The following is a 22,252-nucleotide window of genomic DNA, read 5'->3' as shown; positions in this document are numbered from 1 at the left end:
AATTAACCTTACTCATGATGCCATCTATTTTGTGAAGTGCACCAGTCTCTCCTGCAGCAAAGCACCCCCACAACGTGATGCTGCCACCCCCGTGCTTCACGGTTGGGATGTTGTTGCTCGGCTTGCAAACCTCCCCCTTTTTCCTCCAAACATAACGATGGTCATTATGACCAAACAGTTCTATTTTTGTTTCATCAGACCAGAGGACATTTCTCCAAAAAGTACGATCTTTGTCCCCATGTGCAGTTGCAAACCGTAGTCTGGCTTTTTTTTAATGGGGGTTTTGGAGCAGTGGCTTCTTCCTTGCTGAGTGGCCATTCAGGTTATGTTGTTATAGGACTCGTTTTACTGTGGACATAGATACTTTTGTACCCGTTTCCTCCAGCATCTTCACAAGGTCCTTTGCTGTTGTGCTGGGATTGATTTGCACTTTTCGCACCAAAGCACGTTCACCTCTAGGAGAGAACGTGTCTCCTTCCAGAGCAGTATGATGGCTGCTTGGTCCCATGGTGTTTATACTTGCGTACTATTGTTCGTACAGATGAATGTGGTACCTTCAGGCGTTTGGAAATTGCTCCCAAGGATGAACCAGAGATGTTGAGGTCTTCTATTTTTTTTCTGAGGTCTTGGCTGATTTCTTTTGATTTTCTCATGATGTCAAGCAATGAGGCACTGAGTTTGAAGGTATGCCTTGAAATACATCCACAGGTACACCACCAATTGACTCAAATGATGTCAATTAGCCTATCAGAAGCTTCGAAAGCCATGACATCATTTTCTGGAATGTTCCAAGCTGTTTTAAAGGCACAGTCAACTTAATGTATGCAAACTTCTGACCCACTGGAATTGTGATACAGTGAATTATAAGTGAAATAATCTGTCTTTAAACAATTGTTGGGAAAATTACTTGTGCCATGCACAAAGAAGATGTCCTAACCGACTTGCCAAAACTATAGTTTGTCAACAAGAAATTGTGGTTGAAAAACGAGTTAATGACTCCAACCTAAGTGTATGTAAACTTCCGACTTCAACTGTATCCAATCAAGATAGAAAAATAATTTTTAATTTTAATTTCTTACAAATGTTCAAATGTGTCTTCCACTATTGACATTAGAATATTTTGCATAGATCGTTAAAAAAAAATAATAATGAAATCCATTTTAATTGCACTTTGTAAGACAACAAAACGTGGAAAAAGTCATAGGATGTGAATCCGTTCTGAAGGCACTAAGTAACTGGCCCTCTCCCACCCTGCAGCCAAACACTTAAGGGTCGCCAGCCCATCAGCCCCTCACTGCATCTACTCGGCGGCCATAACTATTACTGCAACGTCCTACTCAACATCACTCTCCTCATCTTTTAATATTTGATGTTTTTAGGCTCTCCATTGCACATTCCAACACTAATTTCCACAAGATCGGTTGATATGAACAGTACAAAGCCCGTGACAAATATGGATCAAATGCATTCATACTTAGCGATGGGCACCCATCTATTGAAACAAGGGCAAAGACTACACGGCCTAAAAGAAGCTTATACTACAGGCCTTAAATAGAATGGCTCTAGCTATGGTCTCCATGTATAAATTCATTGTGTTCACCGAGCATTGCTCAGTCAGCAGCAGAATGGGACACATCTATTCAGCTTAATGATGGGACGCGTCAGGACAACGGCTGCGGTAATGACCATTAAACAAGGCCTGTGCTTATTTATCCCCTGCGGCGAGAGGCCCTCTTGCCCCCCCCCCCCCCCCCCCGTCGGTCTGTGCCAGGCTTAGTGGAGAGAGGGTTGGAGACAATGGAGGCCGGCCGTCCCGTAACAACATGCCGCTTTGCTCAGGCTCCGCTCAGCTCCATTCATTGTTTGGCAAAACAATGAGTGTCAGTCCACGAACCTGACGGCCCAGTGCAAACAGACGACACTCCGCCACACCCCAGGTCGCATGCCCCTCACAGAAGCTTAATGGACAGTGACAAATCGGGAGCTCAAAGCACCAAGCCTGCCCTCTCTGTGCAGTCTGTCATGCAGCCTCAGCCCCTCACTCGCCACCACCTACAGGTCTACACTTGACATGATAGGGTGCTATTTCAGGATGCAGACCATTTTTGTATTAATTTAGCCTTTATTTATCCAGGAAGTCCCATTGAGAGGTCCCTTTTTACTTTATAGTACACTGCTTAACACTAAAATGTCCTTTTCTCTGCTGAAAATGAAATAGAACAAGTAGGAAGTAAAAGAGTCAAGTGGTATCAGTCACTTTCAAAACCACATAAAGCATTACAAAGACTGTAGCCTTGTAACTTCATACCAGAAAGGAAGAATGTGCCTGGCCTATAGGGCCGAAGACTGTGGTCACAACAATGCAACGCCGGCTTAACTGTGTCGGTGTATTTTTAGTAGCAGAGTCCTCCTGTATATAGATTTCTAGGGCTCTGATTAGAAGCTGCGGATCATTTCCACTCCAACGGGCTCGATTGAACGTAATGGCTCAGTCAGGCCTAGAGGGCTGGTTTGGGTGACGCTGGCTTGGCCCGCCTTGGGCCAGCAGAAGTCAGAGTGGGCGGGCATTGGAGCGCTCTCTGTCGGCCCTCAAACATCAGCTCTGACATACTAATCGCTCACTTATGCCGAGATATAAATATCTCAGTGAACGCATGCAAATATGAACCCATAAGGGGATAGTCTGGCTCCAGTGTTCTACAGGCCAGATCCACACTGCATCTGATCCAACAGCGCCGAGCAACTTCCTCACGCCTCCCCACTCTGTTGTGAGGCTTTGTTAACCTGTTAATTCCACTCTCCTTACATTTTCTATTTATTTTTTTTTACACTTAATTGAGACAGTAGGAGAGACGGTGAGAAGGGAGGACGAAGGGTTTCACAACGGTGTCTGGTGGAGAGAAACATGTGGTTAGTGCTGGGAGCTAGGCGACTGGCTCTGCACAGCTTTGTGGGTCTTTGTGCAGCCGGGGATACAGAAGACGCGTGTGTATTCACACTTCAGAATGAATTACCCAACTGGGAACAATAAAGTTGGAATTGGATCGCATTGTGGAGGTCCAATGAGAGGCAGAGCCAGGAGGTGGCATGTTCCTCTCCTAGACTTGTCCTCATTGTCTGCTCTACTGTAGAACATGGACAGGAAATGATATGGCATGTCAGCATATTCACCCATCTTCTCTTCATGTGACTGCAATTTTACCGTCCCCGAGCAGCAAAGGATTTCAACATATTTTACACAGCATTTTAATGCCTATGTAGCATTCTAGGTAGTGTGACGGAAAGCATAGAGTGTTACTGATTTTCCGCGAGTTCTTTCGCCAGGTCCGACATGCCTCGTAGCAGCAGCAGTTCTAATCCTACTGTACTTCACACTTTTCAACCCAAATTGTAGTTCTATTCTTCTAAATCGGGGCAATCGCTCATCTTCATAATGGGCTTTGCTGGAGTTTAAAGCCAAACTGGCGATCATGCGGAGAGTAACTGCTCCGAGAACAGCAGCAACAATACGCATCGTCAACATGTTGACAGAAGTAAACACCAAATCTGCTACAGCACAGCGGGGTGTTGTTTATAGGCATCTTCTACAACAATCAGGATGCAATTCAAAAGGACGACCATTGGCATATTGTAGCAATACTGCAGGCATTAGGTACACCTGGAAGTGAAGCTATAGTTTACTTTAGAAGACAACTAGTAGACTTAGTAAATTAATAGCAAACTAAATGGTAGACCTTTCCGTGTAAGAACAAGGGCAGTCCCTTTTTTCAACATACCTCCTACCTGACTTTAGTGAAGGAGAGAGCAGTGCGGTACAGTACTGCACTCCACTACCCCCACCCCACACAACAGTGAGTTATATCACAGCAATCTGTGCTTCAGCCCCGGCAGCAGAGGACGTCCAAATCCCTCTATTAATTAAAACTACAGAACTTATCTGACTTTTCATTTCTCACTTCTCTGTGCAGCCAAGTCTCTATGTGATGGTGCACAGGCCCGGCAGCACTCAGAAAGAGGAGTGTGTCCCAAATGGCACCCTATTCCCTTTATAGTGTGCACTACTTTTGACCAGCGCCCATAGGGCTCTGGTCAAAAGTAGTGCACTATACAGGGAATAGGGTGCCATTCGGTGTGCAAACTGGGCTCTGATCTGATCCAGGCACTGCAAAAAGAGGGCACAGACGTTCGTCATCCAAATGGGCTGCAGGTTAATTTTAAGTTACTAAGGCAGATGGATTTTTCCTTTACCGGGGGGTTGAGAAATCCTCTGGAAACATATTTGTTCATTAAGTGGCAATGGGGCTTGACAGCCCTGCTCTCTAGCAGCAGCAGCAGTGTGGCTGCTAACGTATTCTGATGAGGCCTACGACATAGCTGAATGTGAGAAAAGAGAGAGAGAGAGAGAGAGAGAGAGAGAGAGAGAGAGAGAGAGAGAGATGAAAGAGAGGAGAGAGAAAGAGAGGAGAGAGAGAGATGAGAAAGAGAGGAGAGAGAGAGATGAGAAAGAGAGGAGAGAGAGATGAGAAACAGATGAGAGAGAGGAGAGAGAGATGAGAAACAGATGAGAGAGAGGAGAGAGAAACAGATGAGAGAGAGAAACAGATGAGAGAGAGAAACAGATGAGAGAGAGAAACAGATGAGAGAGAGAAACAGATGAGAGAGAGAAACAGATGAGAGAGAGAAACAGATGAGAGAGAGAAACAGATGAGAGAGAGAAACAGATGAGAGAGAGAAACAGATGAGATAGAGAGAGAAACAGATGAGAAACAGATGAGAAAGAGAGAGAAACAGATGAGAAACAGATGAGAAAGAGAGAGAGAGAGAAACAGATGAGAGAGAGAAACAGATGAGAGAGAGAAACAGATGAGAGAGAGAAACAGATGAGAGAGAGAAACAGATGAGAGAGAGAAACAGATGAGAGAGAGAAACAGATGAGAGAGAGAAACAGATGAGAGAGAGAAACAGATGAGATAGAGAGAGAAACAGATGAGAAACAGATGAGAAAGAGAGAAACAGTAGAGGTGAAAGAAGTGCTGGAGGAGAGGAGGAAAAGCAGCAGGCTAGGGAGACTGGTCCTGAAGAGAGACAGACAGACCTGGAGAAACCACGCAGCGTAATTACTCACTGGAAATCACTACTACACAAAGTCACCTTGGGAAAAACACTGAGAAGTGGGAGGAACAAGGTACAGGTTTGCTGTCACAGACATTTGCAAGAAATAAGCATAAACACAAAAAGAGAATGAGAAAAGCAAAGCACCGAACAAGAGAACCGATTTAAAGCCCCCTTTAAAAACATACCTTAAAAAACGCCATACCTCAATCTATAAATCTCAACAATGAAGAATTTAATGAAATGTTATTCATCGCTTTATGTTCCATACGTAGTATTTTCATGTGTAGAGAACAAATCCTTCTCCTGACATTGTGCCAACAAAGCTCTCTGATGCCAGTCTATGTAAAGCATCCCACTAGGCAGACATAAATTCAACATCTAGTCCACGTTGGTTCATTGAAATGAGGTGAAAATAACGTTGGTTCAACCAGTGCTTTCCCAGTGGGATGGCATTCAAGGTCTCCACTAAAACTGTACATACGATCCTCGATGCTCGAGCATCTCACATAGATTACCAATGAACAGCAAGCTGGCTCGGTGGATTCCGCCAACACTTGGACCAGACTGAAACCCAGCCTGTGTCCTAAAACGCCACCATATTCCCTATATAGTGCACCAACTTTGACCAGGTCCATAAAGGACAGTTAGTGGGGATTACTGCTTTCTGACCGTTCCAGAGCCACAGAGGATTTAAGAAGGCGAAAGGGCTGTGAAACTACAACAAATAAAAAGCTTGCTGATGGCAGCCAGACAAGAGATGAGCTCGACAAAACACCCCTGTGGTTTCACTACGAGTCTAGTGTGCGCACGTCTGCTTTAATGACGTTCATTAGCCGGGTATTAATATCCACACAGCCAGGCATTAGCTTAGAAACTCCTAATTCATTTCCCCATATTGTAAACCTGTCACGTGTGTAGTTTGACAAACTATGTGGCGCCGCGAGATTGGAGATGAAACGTGGCTGTCTGTGTGACGGATAAGAAGATGGACGAAGAGGAAGGACATTTCTCTTTCTGCGTTGGAAACATGAAAGTAGAGTTGCATCTTGGGCTGGATCATTACAGTGCTGACGTGACAGCCAGCGCCTGGAACAAAGGCCTGCTGAGAGAGAAGTGACGAGAAGTGTGTGTCCCAATTGGCACTCTATTCCCTACATAATAATATTTCATTATTATTACGTGGGTGCTTATATTTGTCCTATTTCAATTGAATTGGAAATGTGTTTTTTGCATATCCCAACTCACAGGTCACAGCCAGGGTCTTCCCTACATAGTGCACTATAGAGAGGCAGAGTAAACCCAGTCTGCTACATCTAAAAGAGAATGCCTCTAATCTTACTTTGCGTCTTAACAATGGCTGGAAGGAGAGGGGGGAATATTCTCTATATACTGTAAATAATGTTTTGGAAGCTACATTCCAGAAGACAACTTTTACATCCCAAATGGCACCATATTCCCTATATAGTGCACTACTTTTGACCAGGGCGCATAGGGTGCCGTTTGTGACTCAACCAATATTCTCAAAGCTCACTCCCTCTCCCTGAGCCTGATGGTAGTTGTGTACTTCTGCCTGGCTGGTTGCAACTGGCTACCACACAAAAGCTGCTGCTCTTCTGATTTGCTGCTGCGGATGATGCCTTCTGCAGCTGAATGAAAGCAACACAAAAGGCTGTGTGTGTGTCTTTTAGAACCAAACAAAGATACAAAACACAGCCGAAGAAGGGCAATCATACCCCCCACTGCCAATCATCTGGGCCTCACGAACATAAATTTCCTCTGGGAGATCGATAGCTAGGTCTTCTCCATATCATGATTGCAGGCACAATCTCTATGAGGAGAGTGATCTAGAATGTTAATGTGAGTGTAGCGAAATGCTTGTGCTTCTAGTTCCAACAGTGCAGTAATATCTAACAATTTCCACCAACTACCTAATCTAACAATTCCCCAACAACTACCTAAAACACGCAAATCTAAAAAGGGGTGAATGAGAATATGTACATATAAATATATGGATATGGATACCGACGTGAATGCCACGGGGGGTAATCATTTATGCAGGTTACCTTCGCTTCCTTGGGCACAGGGACTATAGTGGTCTGCTTGAAACATGTAGGTATTACAGACTCGGTCAGGGAGAGGTTGAAAATGTCAGTGAAGACACTTGACAGTTGGTCCGCGCATGCTTACACGTTCTGGGTACACGTTCTGGTTATCCATGCATGCTTCAGTGTTGCTTGCCACGAAGCGAGCATAAAAAAGCAAGCCCTGCCACATCCGACGAGCGTCAGAGCTGGTGTAGTAGGATTCAATCTTAATCCTGTATTGACGCTTTGCTTGTTTCATGGTTCGTCTGAAGGCATAGCGGGATTTCTTATAAGATCCGCGTTAGTCTCCCGCTCCTTGAAAGCGGCAGCTCTAGCCTTTAGCTCGATGCGGATGTTTCCTGTAATCCATGGCTTCTGGTTGGGATATGTACTTACAGTCACTGTGGGGATGACGTCATCGATGCACTTATTGATGAAGCCGATGACTGAGGTGGTGTATTCCTCAATGCCATTGGATGAATCCTGGAACATATTCCAGTCTGTGCTAGCAAAACAGTCCTGTAGTGTAGCATCCGCGTCATCTGACCATTTCCGTATTGAGCGAGTCACTGGTACTTCCTGCTTTAGTTTTTGCTTGTAAGCAGGAATCAGGAGGATAGAATTATGGACAGATTTGACAAATGGAGGGCGGGGGAGAGCTTTGTATGCATCTCTGTGTGTGGAGTAAAGGTGGTCTAGGATTTTTTTCCCTGGTTGCACATGTGACATGCTGGTAAAAATTTGGTAAAACTGATTTAAGTTTAACCGCATTAAAGTCCACGGTCACTAGGAGCACCGCTTCTGGGTGAGCATTTTCTTCTTTGCTTATGGCCTTATACAGCTCGTTGAGAGCGGTCTTAGTGCCAGCATCGTTTTGTGGTGGTAAATAGACGGCTACGAATAATACAGCTGAGAACTCTTGGTAGATAATGCGGTCTGCAGCTTATCATAAGGTAGTCTACCTCAGGTGAGCAATACCTCGAGACTTCTTTAATAGTAGACATCGCGCACCAGCTGTTATTGACAAAAAGACACCCCACCCCTCGTCTTACCAAAGGTGCATGGAAAATCCCGCTAGCTCTACGTTGTCCGGTGATCGGGTCTCAGTGTGGGCAGCAGCCTCTCTGAGTTAGTGATGGCTGATTAGCAGTCTGATGGCCTTGAGATAGAAGCTGTTTTTCAATCTCTTGGTCTCAGCACCTGTACTGACCTCGCCTTCTGGATGATAGCGTTCTGAACAGGCAGTGGCTCGGGTGGTTGTTGTCCTTGATTATCTTTTTGGCCTTCCTGTGACATCGGGTGCTGTAGGTGTCATGGAGGGCAGGTAGTTTGCCCTAGGTGATGCGTTGTGCAGACCGTACCATCCTCTGGAGAGCCTTGCGGTTGAGGGCGGTGCAGTTGCCGTACCAGGCTGTGATACAGCCCAACAGGTTGCGCCTTCTTCACCACACTGTCTATGTGGGTGGACCATTTCAGTTTGTCTGTGATGTGTACACCGAGGAACTTAAAACTTTCCACCTTCTCCACTGCAGATCCTTCGATATGGATAGGGGGGTGCTCCCTCTGCTGTTTCCTGAAGTCCACGATCATCTCCTTTGTTTTGTTGACATCGAGTGAGGTTGTTTTCCTGAGACCACATTCTGAGTGCTCCTCCCTGTAGGCTGTCTCGTCGTTGTTGGTGATCAAGGCTACTACTGTTGTGTCGTCTGCAAACTTGATGATTGAGTTGGAGGCGTGCATGGCCACGCAGTCGTGGGTGAACAGGGAGTACAACAGAGGGCTGAGCGCGCACACCCTTGTGGAGATGTTGCTCCCTACCTTCAACACCTGGGGGCAGCCCATCAGAAAGTCCAGGACCCAGTTGCACAGGGATGGGTTGAGACCCAGGGCCTCAAGCTTGATGATGAGCTTGGAGGGTACTATGGTGTTGAATGCTGAGCTGTAGTCAATGAACAGCATTCAGCACTCTCCATCCCCTTCTTCTCTATTATCTTATTTTTAAATATGCATTGTTGAGAAGGGCCTATAAGTAAGCATTTCACTGTTAGTCTACACCTGTTGTCGACTAACAGTGACAAATACAATTTGATTTCATTTAATTCTCTCCAGTCTCATAGGAAAATTGCAAAGAGATGGGCTTTGTGATTATAATTGAGGCGGGAACGCTTATGCTTCCAGATTTCTCCTGTGTCACAGCAGCAACAGTATCAGGGAGGAAAGAGGAGATAAGACCCGGAGCTGGCTAGCTAGTGGAGAAAAAACACCAATCGATTCTAATTAGAGGCCTTTGTTCACCTCCAGAGGCGGAACCTCGTCTGCCAGCAGTGCAATTTTAACCTTTCGCCAGTTTTTCACCAGCAGCAGATGTAGAAAGACAAATCCTGCCTTTTCGTCAATTGCCAACTTATGATGTTTCTTTAACTTCTCCGGCTTCTAGTAAGAAAAGTCCTTACAGAGATCACTTGGAGCATTTTACCAGAATAAAGAATGGAGGAAGCATTGCTTTGTTATCTCAAGAGGGCAATTTGTCAGCCTGCTTTTCAATGCTTAAGAAGCAATGAAATTGAGCACACACACAGCAAGGTCACCCCCCTGAGAAGTGTTTTACTACAACACATACCAGTTGCTGAGGAAAGGCCGTGTCTGTCTGTCTGTCTGTCTGTCTGTCTGTCTGTGTTCGTGTGTGAGGCTGAGCCAGACATAAGCAGGGTCATAACAAGTGTGCCCTGGTCAGCCAGAGAAAGCAATTGAGCAGACAGATTCTTCATGTGTAATGGACTCTAACAAAGCAAAGTAGGAACATTCCACGGCTGTGTTTTCTAAGAAGCGATGAGTTGGGAAATCATGTGGTGCCATGGCTGAGAGGCCCATTCTGCCAGTCTCAGTGGTGCCGTTAGGCATGCCTGGGCACATTACAACTGTTCACCAGGGGCACTCTGCCCAAGGACTGGCAAGGCCGAGAGAGCAGCATCGAAACATCAACACATGAGACCAGGGTTGTATTCACTAGGCAACAAATGGAAGAAAATGGACTGAAACATGGAAAAGATGTATATGAACTTGTCCAATAAGAAACAACTGTTCCTTTTTCATTTTAAAATGGTGTGCGCTAATGAATAACCCAGACCAGTTCTGTCATTTCCACCACATGAGTGAAACAACCATGGTGGACTGAAGTGAAATCTTCCACTCACGATCACCGAAGGGAGAAAGCACTTATCCTCTTATCACAGTAAACACATGCAACGTCCCCGAAGAGTAATGGAACTGGACCTGGACATAGGGAAGGATAGTGGGATGGACGGAAGGGGAAGGGGGAAGGGGGTTCTTGGTTTCCTTATTTAATAAACAAAGAGCTTAAGCCCAGCTCCCGATTGTCTAAACCCCCGAGTCACAGGCTGTGTCCCGAATGGCACCCTTTTCCCTTTATAGTGCACGACTCTCTGGTCAAAAGTAGGGTACTATAAAAGGGAATAAGGTGCCATTTGGGATGCAAACACAGAGTGTGATTAGCGGTTTCAGTCGAGTTGACCTGAGGGAAGAAGCTCTGTGTGAAATGGACAAGAGCTCTCCTGCCAGCTGTTATGTAACCACTGTTGACCACAGTTAGCAGGCTAGCAGCCACACGCACAGTTCAGAGTTACAGCCCTATCAGAAGGTTGCGTGTGAGCCGATAGCGATCGAGGGGTGTGCATCAGAGATGGGATTTGTAGTTGGACTGATGGCGTATTAACACCGGCTAATATTTCCTGTGTGTGAAGTGGTGTTGTCAGCGAACCATAGTGGGTAGTCTAAGTCCCAAATGGCACCCTATTCCCAATATACAGCGCATTCAGAAAATATTCAGACCCCTTGACTTTTTCCACATTGTTACATTACAACCTTATTCCAAAATGGATCAAATATTTTTTTATCCACACACACACACACACACACACACACACACACACACACACCACACGACAAAGCAAAAACACGTTTTTAGAAATGTTAGCAAATGTAAAACTGAAATATCACATTTACATAAGTATTCAGACCCTTTACTCAATACTTTGTTGAAGCACTTTTGGCAGTGATTACAGCCTCAAGTCTCCTTGGGTATGACACTACAAGCTTGGCACACCTGTATTTGGGGAGTCTCTCCCATTCCTCTCTGCAGATCCTCTCAAGCTCTGTCAGGTTGGATGGGGAGCGTCGCTGCACAGCTATTTGCAGGTCTCGCCAGAGATGGTTGATCGGGTTCAAGTACGGGATCTGGCTGGGCCACTCTAGGACATTCAGAGACTTGTCCCAAAGCCACTCCTGCATTGTCTTGGCTGTGTGCTCACGGTCGTTGTCCTGTTGGAAGGTGAACCTTTACCCCAGCCTGAGGTCCCGAGCACTCTGGAGCAGGTTTTCATCAAGGATCTCTCTGTACATTGCTCTGTTCATCTTTCCCTTGATCCCAGTAGCTGCCGCTGGAAAACATCCCCACAGTATGATGCTGCCAACACCATGCTTCACCGTAGGAATGGAGCCAGGTTTCCTTCAGATGTGACACTTGGCATTCATGAGCCTAGGCCCCACACACTCTTCTTAATTTACATCAACAGGAAGCTCTCTCATCCATTTAGATGCAGATGAAACAGTCTTATACTCAACTGGCCCCTCCCCAGATTTTAAGTTAAACGCTCTACAACAAAGCTTTGTTAGTGTCAAACAAGCTTTCTCTGCCCTTAATCTAGTTCTGAACGCCTCCAAAAACAAAGATCATGTGGGTTGGTAGGAAGAATTCCCCTCTCCCCACAGGTGTTATTACTACCTCTGAGGGTTTTGAGCTTGAGGTAGTCACCGCATACAAGTACTTGAGAGTATGGCTAGACAGGTACACTGTCTTTCTCTCAGCACATATCAAAGCTAAAGGCTAAAGTTAAATCTAGAATTGGTTTCCTCTAATGTAATGGCTCCTCTTTCACCCCAGCTGCCAAACTAACCCAGATTCAGATGACCATCCTACCCATGATAGATTACGGAGACATCATTTATAGATCGGCAGGTAAGGGTGCTCTCGAGCGGCAGGATGTTCTTTACCATTCGGCCATCAGATTTCCACCAATGCTCCTTATAGGACACATGACTGCACTCTATACTCCTCTGTAAACTGGTCATCTCTGTATACTCATCGCAAGACCCACTGGTTGATGCTTATTTATAAAACCCTCTTAGGCCTCACTCCTCCCTATCTGATATCTCTACTGCAGCTCTCATCCTCCACATACAACACCCGTTCTGCCAGTCACATTCTGTTAAAGTTCCCCAAAGCACACACATCACTGGGTCGCTCCTCTTTTCAGTTCACTGCAGCTAGCGACTGGAATGAGCTGCAAAAAAACTCAAAATCTCTTCATTCAAAAGACTCAATCATGGACACTCTTACTGACAGTTGTGGCTGCTTCGCGTGATGTATTGTTGTCTCTACCTTCTTGCCGTCGTCTGTGCCCAATAATGTTTGTACCATGTTTTGTGCTGCTACCATGTTGTCATGTGGTGTTGCCGTCTTAGGTCTCTCTTTATGTAGTGTTGTGTCTCTTGTCGTGATGTGTGCCCCGTCCCCGCAGGAGGCGTTCTGTCTTTCGGTAGGCCGTCATTGTAAATAAGAATTTGTTCCTGACTTGCCTAGATAAATAAAAAAGGTTAAATAAAAAAATTCTGGCAAAATAGTTCAATCTTGGGTTCATCAGTCCAGAGAATCTAGTTTCCCATGGTCTAAGTACTTTAGGTAACTTTTGGCAAACTCCAAGCGGGCTGTCATGTGCCTTTTACTGAGGAGTGGCTTCCGTCTGGCAACTTTACCATAAAGGCCTGATTGGTGGAGTGCTGCAGAGATGGTTGTCCTTCTGGAAGGTTCTCCCATTTCCACAGAGGAACTCTGAAGCTCAGTCAGAGTGAGCATCGGGTTCTTGGTCACCTCCCTGACCAAGGCCCTTCTCCCCCGATTGCTCAGTTTGGCTGGGCGGCCAGCTCTAGGAAGAGTCTTGGTGGTTCCAAACTTCTTCCATTTAAGAATGATGGAGGCCACTGTGTTCTTGGGGACCTTTAATTCTGGAGACATATTTTGGTACCCTTCCCCAGATTTGTGCCACGACACAATCCTGTCTCGGAGCTCTACGGACAATTCCTTTGACCTCATGGCTTGGTTTTTGCTCTGACATGCACTGTCAACTGTGGGACCTTATATAGACAGGTGTGCACCTTTCCAAATCAAGTCCAATCAATTGAATGTACAACAGGTGGACTCCAATCAAGTTGTAGAAACATGTCAAGGATAATCAATGGAAACAGGATGCACCTGAGCTCAAATTCAAAATCTCATAACCAAGGGTCTGAATACTTCCATAAATAAGGTATCCGTTTACTTTTTTTTAATACATTCCCAAAAAACTGTTTTCGCTTTGTCATTACTGGGTATTGTGTGTAGATTGATATGTAAAAAATGTTGGTCTGAAATTCTTTCTGAATGCACTGTAGCTAGTGCACTGCTGATGTGCTAGCTGGGTTTTAATTCAAGACATGACCGTACCGCTCCTGGATCCACTACAAAGAGGTAAGACCATTCAGGTCTGACCTCTAACCTCACCACACACAACCTCCACATAGAGTGGAGTGTTTTCCAGCAGACTTTGTTTGTTTCGAAAAAAACGGGAGACTTCGTGACATTTCAAGGGTTAAGTCAATAATCCGACGCGTCGGGCTGTGAGAAGCAGCCAGCCATACGGCTCACATTCTGGTTTCCGGTGAGCTGTCAGAGAGGCACTAGCGACGTAGTCAGGCGCACCGCCGAACGTGCCTTCCGCTCTCTGCCCCCCGTCGACAGGCAGCCGCTATCTTGCACGGAGCCGAGGAGCGAGCATGACTAAGATGTGTGTGTACATTAGGATCCAGACGATGAAACGCGAGCAGACACATTTTGGCGGCCTCCTTGGCTAGTGTTCACCCCTCCCCTGGGAGACCCCACAGGAAGCATGCAGGGGCACAGCGTGATCAATGGAGAGCTCGTTAGTGGACCTGCCTTCCCCTCATATTCATTATCACGGGACGGGAGGGAGGGGGCATTAGAATGCATCCTCAGCTCAACTGTCTCCTTGTCTCTTGTGAATGGCACCACACCACTCAGTATTCAGTGAGGGACACTCTACTGAGGCACGGTCTGCATCCCAAATAGCACCTCATTCCCCATGTAATGCACTACCTTTGACCAGGACCCATAGACCAGGACTAATGGAAGACTAGCGGCTAGGCCGGGCCCCAACAGGACCTAGTTAGAAGAGGGGACTTCCCTTTGTGTCCCCCCCCCATCCTCCTTCCTTATCAGACAGTGGTTTCCCCAGCAGCTTCGAATAGGCCCAGTTGTAAACGGCTAGGCTACATTACAGCTTGAAGAATTCCTCTCTGGTTGTTGACTTGGTTACACCCTGTGTCTCCAAGGCCAGGCCAGGATGCGGTGATTAAATCATAAACTAGGCTGCTCCGGAGGAGGAGTCTGGATGAAAGCATACAGCAACTTCCTCCTCTTTTCCTGCTTTTCATTATTGCAGGGGATTATTCTACCCTTCAGCCATGTACAACATCCCCTAGCAGAGGGCTAAACGCAGTCAGCCAACTTTCCCCATACACATCACGTCGGGAGGAGGAGTACCCTTCTCGTCGCACACGCTCTCACACATTTTCCATTTACTAACTTAGAAATGGTAGCCTGAGCTTTCGCTGCGAGAGAAAGGCTCACGTTTCCCTGTCCGGAGTCACTGTGTCTAACTAAAAACAGAGTGATCGCAGATGTATGCAGAGAGACGGTTTCTAAGTTTCACTTCATATAATGACTGTGTTATTGTCTTAAGCCCACAATACCACGCTCCAGTGCTTACTACATATTCACAGGGATAACATCAGCAATAATGTGGCAGAGAAGGCATTCAAAGACTCGGGCTCTCTCATTATTGCTGAATTCACAGAAAAGGGGAAGTTGACTGGCTGAGTAACATTCTTTGGCTTCCCTCCAGTCTCCAGTTCCATTCCACTCTAGATGGAACCCCTTCAGCTAAATACATTTTTTTGCACAATGATAAATATGAGAGAGAAAGAGAGCGTGTAAAGTTCATTTGAAAAACTTGAGGTTGTAAGGAGAGATGAAACCTCTTAAAGTCTGAGGGAGACGAGTGTGAAAGAGTAGGCTGGGATAAGCTGAAATGGTGGCTGGGATGAGCTGAAATGGTGGCTGGGATGAGCTGAAATGGTGGCTGGGATGAGCTGAAATGGTGGCTGGGATGAGCGATTATGAAGGTGTCACACCGATGGCGAGTCAGAGCACTAAAGAGGGAGCAGCAAAGCCGGGCAGTGTCCCAAATTCAGTCAAAAGTAGTGCAATACTTAAGCAATAGGGTGCCATTTGAGATGCAACTCCAGTAATAACCAGCACCTCCAGCCTGACGGCCCAAAAACCCTCATATTAACACCAAACCCTCTCTGGTTCATTACCAGTCAGGAGCAGGAGGCACCACTGCAAATTAACAGCAAACGCAATCAAAGAAATCATGACCAGCCTGTCCTTGTTTGGGCATTGGGCAGAGTGGGGTGAAGAAGTACAGGGAGAAGTTTTAAGAGAAAAAAAGAGGGGGGGAGTTTCTTGCGTATGGACTCACCAGGCAAGGTGTCATCATAAGATTGTCCACAGGTGCAGGCTAGCATGTTTACAGCAGGCAGGATCCCTCCAAGTCTGCTTCCCCACAATCACAGGAAAGACTCGTGCACAGCCAGGCAAATAACTACTACCCCAGCAACGACTGACATCCTTGAGGCACCCGCCTTCCTTTCGTCGCTCGTCAACTCCAGTCTCTCCAACTACCTTTAAAAACTCTGTGAGGACGGCTTAACTTACTCTCCCCAATCCCAAACAAGAATTCCTTTAAAGGCATGTCTCACCCCTCGCTTTCTCACTCTCTCTCCCGACTGACTTACTGCCTGCCTGTCCTGACTGACGCCAAGGAGGAGCGGCAGAACAGAGGAGCACTAAGGGGGGGAAGGAAATGACATCGGCAGGTGCTCTCCAATAGAACCTGCCTTCCTGTTGACTTGGGTAAACAACGGGAGTGTGGAGCGCTGCCATGGATGGAGCGAGGGGTGTGAGTCAGAGCGTGTCATACAGATGGCTCGTCGCTCTGTTCCTACTACATAGATCTCTCGATTGTGAACGCACTGCACGGCCGGGCACAACTTAGTCACCATTTCCAACCTACCGTCAGCCAGGACCACCTGTCAAAGGTCAGAGCATTTCTCTCTGCGTCCCCAAAAAGTAAATACAGCCTCTCATCGCAAAGAAAGTCAGGTGAAAATGTCAATGTAAAAACCACAACCTCTTGAGAAGGCATTTTCTACAGTGAAATCGGGGCCGGCCCTTCAGTAGCTTAACCAGATAGTGACAGTGTTCATACAGTGTGGTTGTGTAAGAGCGCAGAGATAAAGTACAGCATGTCTATCTTATCGAGCGGCGATACAATGAGCGCTGTAACAGAGGTTAGTGTACCTGCTTGGCAGGGAACGATACAGGTGTGACAAAAAAAATAATAAAAAAATAAAAATAAAAAAAGGTATTTGGGCAGTGAAACAGTAAGATAGGTGCTATGGAGCTTCCTGTACCTGCTCTTTGACGGAGGCCAGGATGTTGTTGGCGGTGCTGTCGGCCTCCATGTTCCGGTTGGGGAGTTGGGCTCCCTCTCCGACGGTCAGCAGAAGCCCCTCCTCCGTCGCTGGGCTCTGCTCAGGAGCTGGCATTCCTCCTGCAGACAGACACACGCTTTGGTCACTCAATACACTCCTCTGATACATACACGTGGACGCGTGTTAAGTTGCGTACACATGACCCAACCAATGGCATCCCCACAGTAGACAGAGGCAATAATACACACAAGCTTGTACAGAACCCACGATACATATTCTCTCTCTCCCGCTCCCTCCTAAAACAGCAGACTAATACACATACCTAAACACACCTACCCATGCCAGCTGGAGCAATCCAAAGACAGTCAGCGACACTGAGTCAATTCCATATGGCCCCGAGGCAACAAACAACTTCAGTGATGACTGTATACAGACTCATAAAAAATAAAAAAATCCAAAACACACTAGATCTTCAAGTCCAAAAAGGAAACGGGACTTTCCCGCAATTCCAAGAAATCCCACAATTCCTAGAGCGTAGAGCGGCACGACAGAGGAAAACGCACGTCAGCAGGCGTGCGGAGGAGATACTTTGTTCTTCTTCTTCTTCCCTCGCTCCTGGGCATCAGGAGTGAAATGTAAAAGTAGTTATGGCCTCGTGACAGGCCAAGCACCAGAGGACTGCATGGGGAGGCAGTTTCTGATCAATGTTTATGTGAAGGAGCCTGTTTAAGCACCTGAGCCGTAGCCGGGCTGAGGGCTCACAGGGCTGCCGCATTGGTGTCAGGCTGAGATAAGACAACAGGCTGAGGTATAATGAGAGGGTGCCATTGGGGAAACGGGGATGTCACAAGGACTTTTACTGCTTCTTCAATCCTCCACTGCTGCTGTCATCTGGTCTGAAAGCTAGAGTTGATCCAGTCCCAGTGTGGCCTAGACAGAACGGGAGCATGTTGGAGGTATGGAACCCAAATTACACCCTATATAGTGCAATAGATAGTCAAGTGCCCTATATAGTACACTAAAGTGCTCCACGGGCTCTGATCAAAAGTAGTATACTAAATAGGGAATAGGGTGCCATTTGGGATGCTGATAGCGTCTGAGGTAATGGTAAGTCTATTTCTTAAATTTCTTTATTATTTCTTCGGATTGTGTGCGGAATTGTTTTTTTTATTTTTATTGCTCGGTATTACTACAGTGTTGGAGCTAGACACACAAGGCTTTCACTGCACCTGCGATAAGATCTGTAAATCCGTGTACGCAACCAATAAACTTTGATTTGATTTTGAGTCCGTCTCAAATCTCCTCTACGCCAAATCGCAGTCTGGATATTGGCTACGGGGGAGCGTCATTAAACCATGTCCTTATTTAAAAACAGCCAGAAGTCCAACCCTACCAGCATAACTCAATAAGACCTCTGTGGAACTGTCTCTTTTTATATGCCTTATTCATTATGGCAGTCAGCTGGTGATTGGTGGATTCGTCCTGCTGGCGTATTATGGCAACAATGCCATGCATTATTGAGTCTACGGAGTACAGTACTGCACTGGATGTGCATACACACCACAACCCCAGTACAGGAATCATTTAACGCAGGCTGCCAGCCAGCCAGAGGCGCTCCATTGGGCTGTTTACAGTAGACATAGGCTCTGATGGGAAGCTCCTATCCGGGGACAACTAGACAGTCTGGGAGGTCCCCGAGATAGTCTGGACAATATCTGAACCCGTGGTGTTCTGGGTATTTCAAGGTCGAAGCAGATCGGATCACATGTGGGTTATTGGGTGGCAGACAGGGGATATTAGTATTACAAGCATGCTGGTAGCAGGGTCATAGCCTTTGCGCCTCACAATATATACACACTTTGTAATGTAGCAGGGAGGAACAAAAAAAATGTTTTCCTAGATGTTATAGAGTTACTATTTTGTCTCAAGGAGTCTCTTGCCTTTAGTTCCCATAACATGGAGCAGAGACAGGAATCTAGAGCATCACAGTTCCAGATTGAGTGTGCTCTTCCTTGCCAAGTCAAGATGGTTACAAAAACAAGAGCAAAAAAAATAGTAGTCAAGGCTCACTAAGTTCTGTTGATATTCTTTATATACACAGTACTCTGAAACGATTAAAAAAAGAACGCTATTCAGCAGGCATATCCCAGTCATTGAGAAAAACAAGTGTGCTTTTGTCACAAAGTATGGAATGGTCTCTTCATGGAGCTCACTGGATAGTATGACATAGTATTACATTTTTTTACAGACAACATGCAACATAATTCTTCTAAAACACAGATTCTCAGACTGATAAACAGTAAGACAGAAATGATGCAATAAGATACGTCATGACACATTTCCTTCTGCAGAAAATCTAAGTTGGAAAACACACACACAGAAAACCAATATGCTTCCACAAACCAAATCTACGGCCGCCTAAAGAAAAAAAAAGAAAATTGTGATTTGTATATTAGCTTACTGAAATTCCCTGATGATACTACTACTACTACTACTACTACTACTACTGCTACGAAGTTAGAGCAGCGCTGCTGCCCCGGTAAGTTCTTCAGGATTACCTCCGTTGTTCTCCTTCAAAACGAGATGCGAGAAAAGAAAAGAAAAGAAAAAAGCTTTATGAACTGGAGGCTTGTGAAAAGCTCCCATGCATCAGGTCTCTGTAGGGTTGTTTGGCATCTGGTAGTTTCAAAGTAAAGCTAGGAGGCTGCCTGCCAAGTAACCAAGAAGCAAAGGGAGTCGAACGCAATCAGCGCTGCTTTAAAGACCGTAATTAGGATAATGCCTTCAGGACACTACCAGGACTTCACAGGATCCAGGTTAAGGCACTCAGAACAAAAAGATGGGCCCATGTCATTATGAACCTGGTCATTTCCTCTGGCTATGCCCAAGACAAACACGGTCAATAAGACAGACAGACACACTACTAGAACTTCCAGTGGGACTTCAGTGTCAATATTTAGGGAGGATTATTGCGCCTGTGTGAGAGTCAAAACACACCATCACAACATTAAAATCTGTCTGGAGTATGGAGCTTTCCCTAGATGTAACGCCCTGGCCATAGAGAGCGATTTTTTGTTCTTTATTTTGGTTAGGCCAGGGTGTTACATTGGGTGGGCGTTCTATGTTCTTTTTCTATGTTTTTGTATTTCTTTGTTTTGGGCCGTGTGTGGCTCCCAATCAGGCACAGCTGAAGTTCGTTGTGGTTGATTGGGAGTCACACATAAGTGCATATTTTTCCATTGGGGTTTTGTGGGTAATTGTTTCTGTTCAGTGTTTCACCTGACAGGACTGTTGGCTGTCAGTTTCTTATTTTGTATTTGTATAGTGTTCCATTTTATAATTAAATATGATGAACACTGACTCCGCTGCATTTTGGTCCGCTCTCTCTTCAAACAGCCCTTACACTAGATGACATCCCCCCATTGCACAGGCAGAAAACACAGGCACACACACACACAGAGAGACAACTGACCCATAGTCAGGTTATCCATTTCTTCTGGCCAAAACACTGGGCTAATCTGACCCCTCCCCACCACCTACTGGGCACAGGATATAAACTAGAGCTGGAAGTGCAAGCAAGGTCAAGGAATCAGCAAAACAACGAGCATCTGTAAAACGTTATTAACCAGCTATCAACTGGTTGCTCGGCTAAGCAGCCTTGACAAGACAAATCCAAATCCTATTTCCGAATCATTAAAATCCACAGCATCTCCAGCTCTGCAAGAAACCGCTTCGCATGACCCCACCCGGACTCCCGCCAACACCAACCAGGTCACATGGTCTAGTAGTCCAGTCAGTGACCTCATATTCCAGTCACTCTTCCAAGCAATCGAGCAGCAGAATTGTGTCTGTACCGCAGCAGGGAACGGTCAATGTGGTGGGAAGGGGTTCAAATGAAAAAAAAAAGGTTGAAAAGTAGTCTAGCAGATCAGTGGAGAAGATGTAATGGTCAGGACTAGGGGTTAATATTTTCCCAGGATTTTACCAAAATGTTCCATACCATGAATAAAATCATTTTTCTCCCAGGTAACCCGGTATTTCCCGCCAAAACCGGAAGTATCATTCAAAAGCATATACAGTGCAATTGGAAAGTTGGGACCCCTTGAATTTTTCCACAGTTACGATACAGCTTTATTCTAAAATTGAGGGGGAACAAAAACGATTTAATCAATCTACACACAATACCCAATAACGAAAAACTGGTTTTTATAATTTTTTGGCAAAATGTATTAAAACTAAAAAACAGAAATACGTTATTTACATAAGTATTCAGACCCTTGGCTATGAGACTCGAATTCAGCTCAGGCGTATCGTGTTTCCCTTGATCATCCTTGAGATGTTTCTACAACTTTATTGGTGTCCACCTGAGGTTAATTATGTTGACTGGACATGATTTGGAAAGACACACCTGTCTATATAAAAAGGTCCCACAGTTGACAGTGCATGTCAGAGCAAAACCCAAGCCATGAGGTCTAAGGAATTGTCCATAGAGCTCCTAGACAGGATTATGTCAAGGCACAGATCTGGGAAATGGTACCAAAAACTGCCTGCGGCATTGAAGGTCCCCAAGAACACAGTGGCCTCCAACATTCTTCAATGGAAGAAGTTTGGAACCACCAAGACTCTTCCTCTAGAAATCAGAGGAAAATGGCCTTGGTTAGGGAGGTGACCAAGAACCCGACGGTCCCTCTGACAGAGCTCCTCTGTGGAGATGGGAGAACCTTCCAGAAGGACAGCCATCTCTGCAGCACTCCACCAATCAGGCCTTTATTGTAGAGTGGCCAGACGGGAAGCCAATCCTCAATAAAAATGGCATGACAGCTCGCTTGGAGTTTGCCAAAAGGCACCTGAAGGACTTTCAGACCATGAGAAACAAGATTCTCTGGTCCGATGTAACTAAGATTGAACTCTTTGCCCTGAATTCCAATTGACACATCTGTAGGAAACCTGGCACCATCCCTACGGTGAAGCACGGTGGTGGCAGCATCATGCTGTGGGGATGTTTTCCAGCGGCAGCTACTGGGAGACTAGTCAGGATTGAGGGAAAGATGAACAGAGCAAAGTACAGAGAGATCCTTGATGAAGTCCTGAGCGCTCTGGAGCAGGTTCTCAGACTGGGGCGAGGGTTCACCTTCCAACAGGACAACAACCCTAAGCACACAGCCAAGACAATGCAGGAGTGGCTTCGGGACAAGTCTCAATGTTCTACAGTGGCCTATCCAGAGCCCGAACCCGATTGAACATTTCTGGATAAACCTGAAAATAGCTGTGCAGTGACACTCCCCATCCAACCTGACAGAGCTTGAGAGGATCTGCAGAGAGGAATGGGAGAAACTCCACAAATACAGGTGTACCAAGCTTGT

General features: G+C 45.9%; 1 protein-coding gene across 9 annotated transcripts in view; it reads right to left on the bottom strand.

Moving 5' to 3' along the window:
- The window catches only part of LOC106586174 (plakophilin-4), a 131,263-nt gene that overhangs the window by 77,585 nt on the left and 31,426 nt on the right, over window positions 1-22,252 (bottom strand). For 8 of the 9 annotated variants that reach the window (XM_014173115.3, XM_014173116.3, XM_014173120.3 and 5 more), the window contains exon 2: window positions 16,869-17,008. In XM_014173115.3, the coding sequence (XP_014028590.1) occupies window positions 16,869-17,003 (135 nt within the window). In that variant the 5' untranslated portion in view covers window positions 17,004-17,008. Of the gene's footprint in view, window positions 1-15,874; window positions 16,179-16,868; window positions 17,009-22,252 lie in introns of those variants that run through there. The other variant, XM_014173119.3, reaches the window with a different exon arrangement.

Source organism: Salmo salar, chromosome 25, assembly GCF_965601325.2.
Source record: "Salmo salar chromosome 25, fSalSal1, whole genome shotgun sequence".
NCBI classification, from domain to species: domain Eukaryota; kingdom Metazoa; phylum Chordata; class Actinopteri; order Salmoniformes; family Salmonidae; genus Salmo; species Salmo salar.
This window is presented reverse-complemented; position numbering and strand designations above follow the sequence as displayed.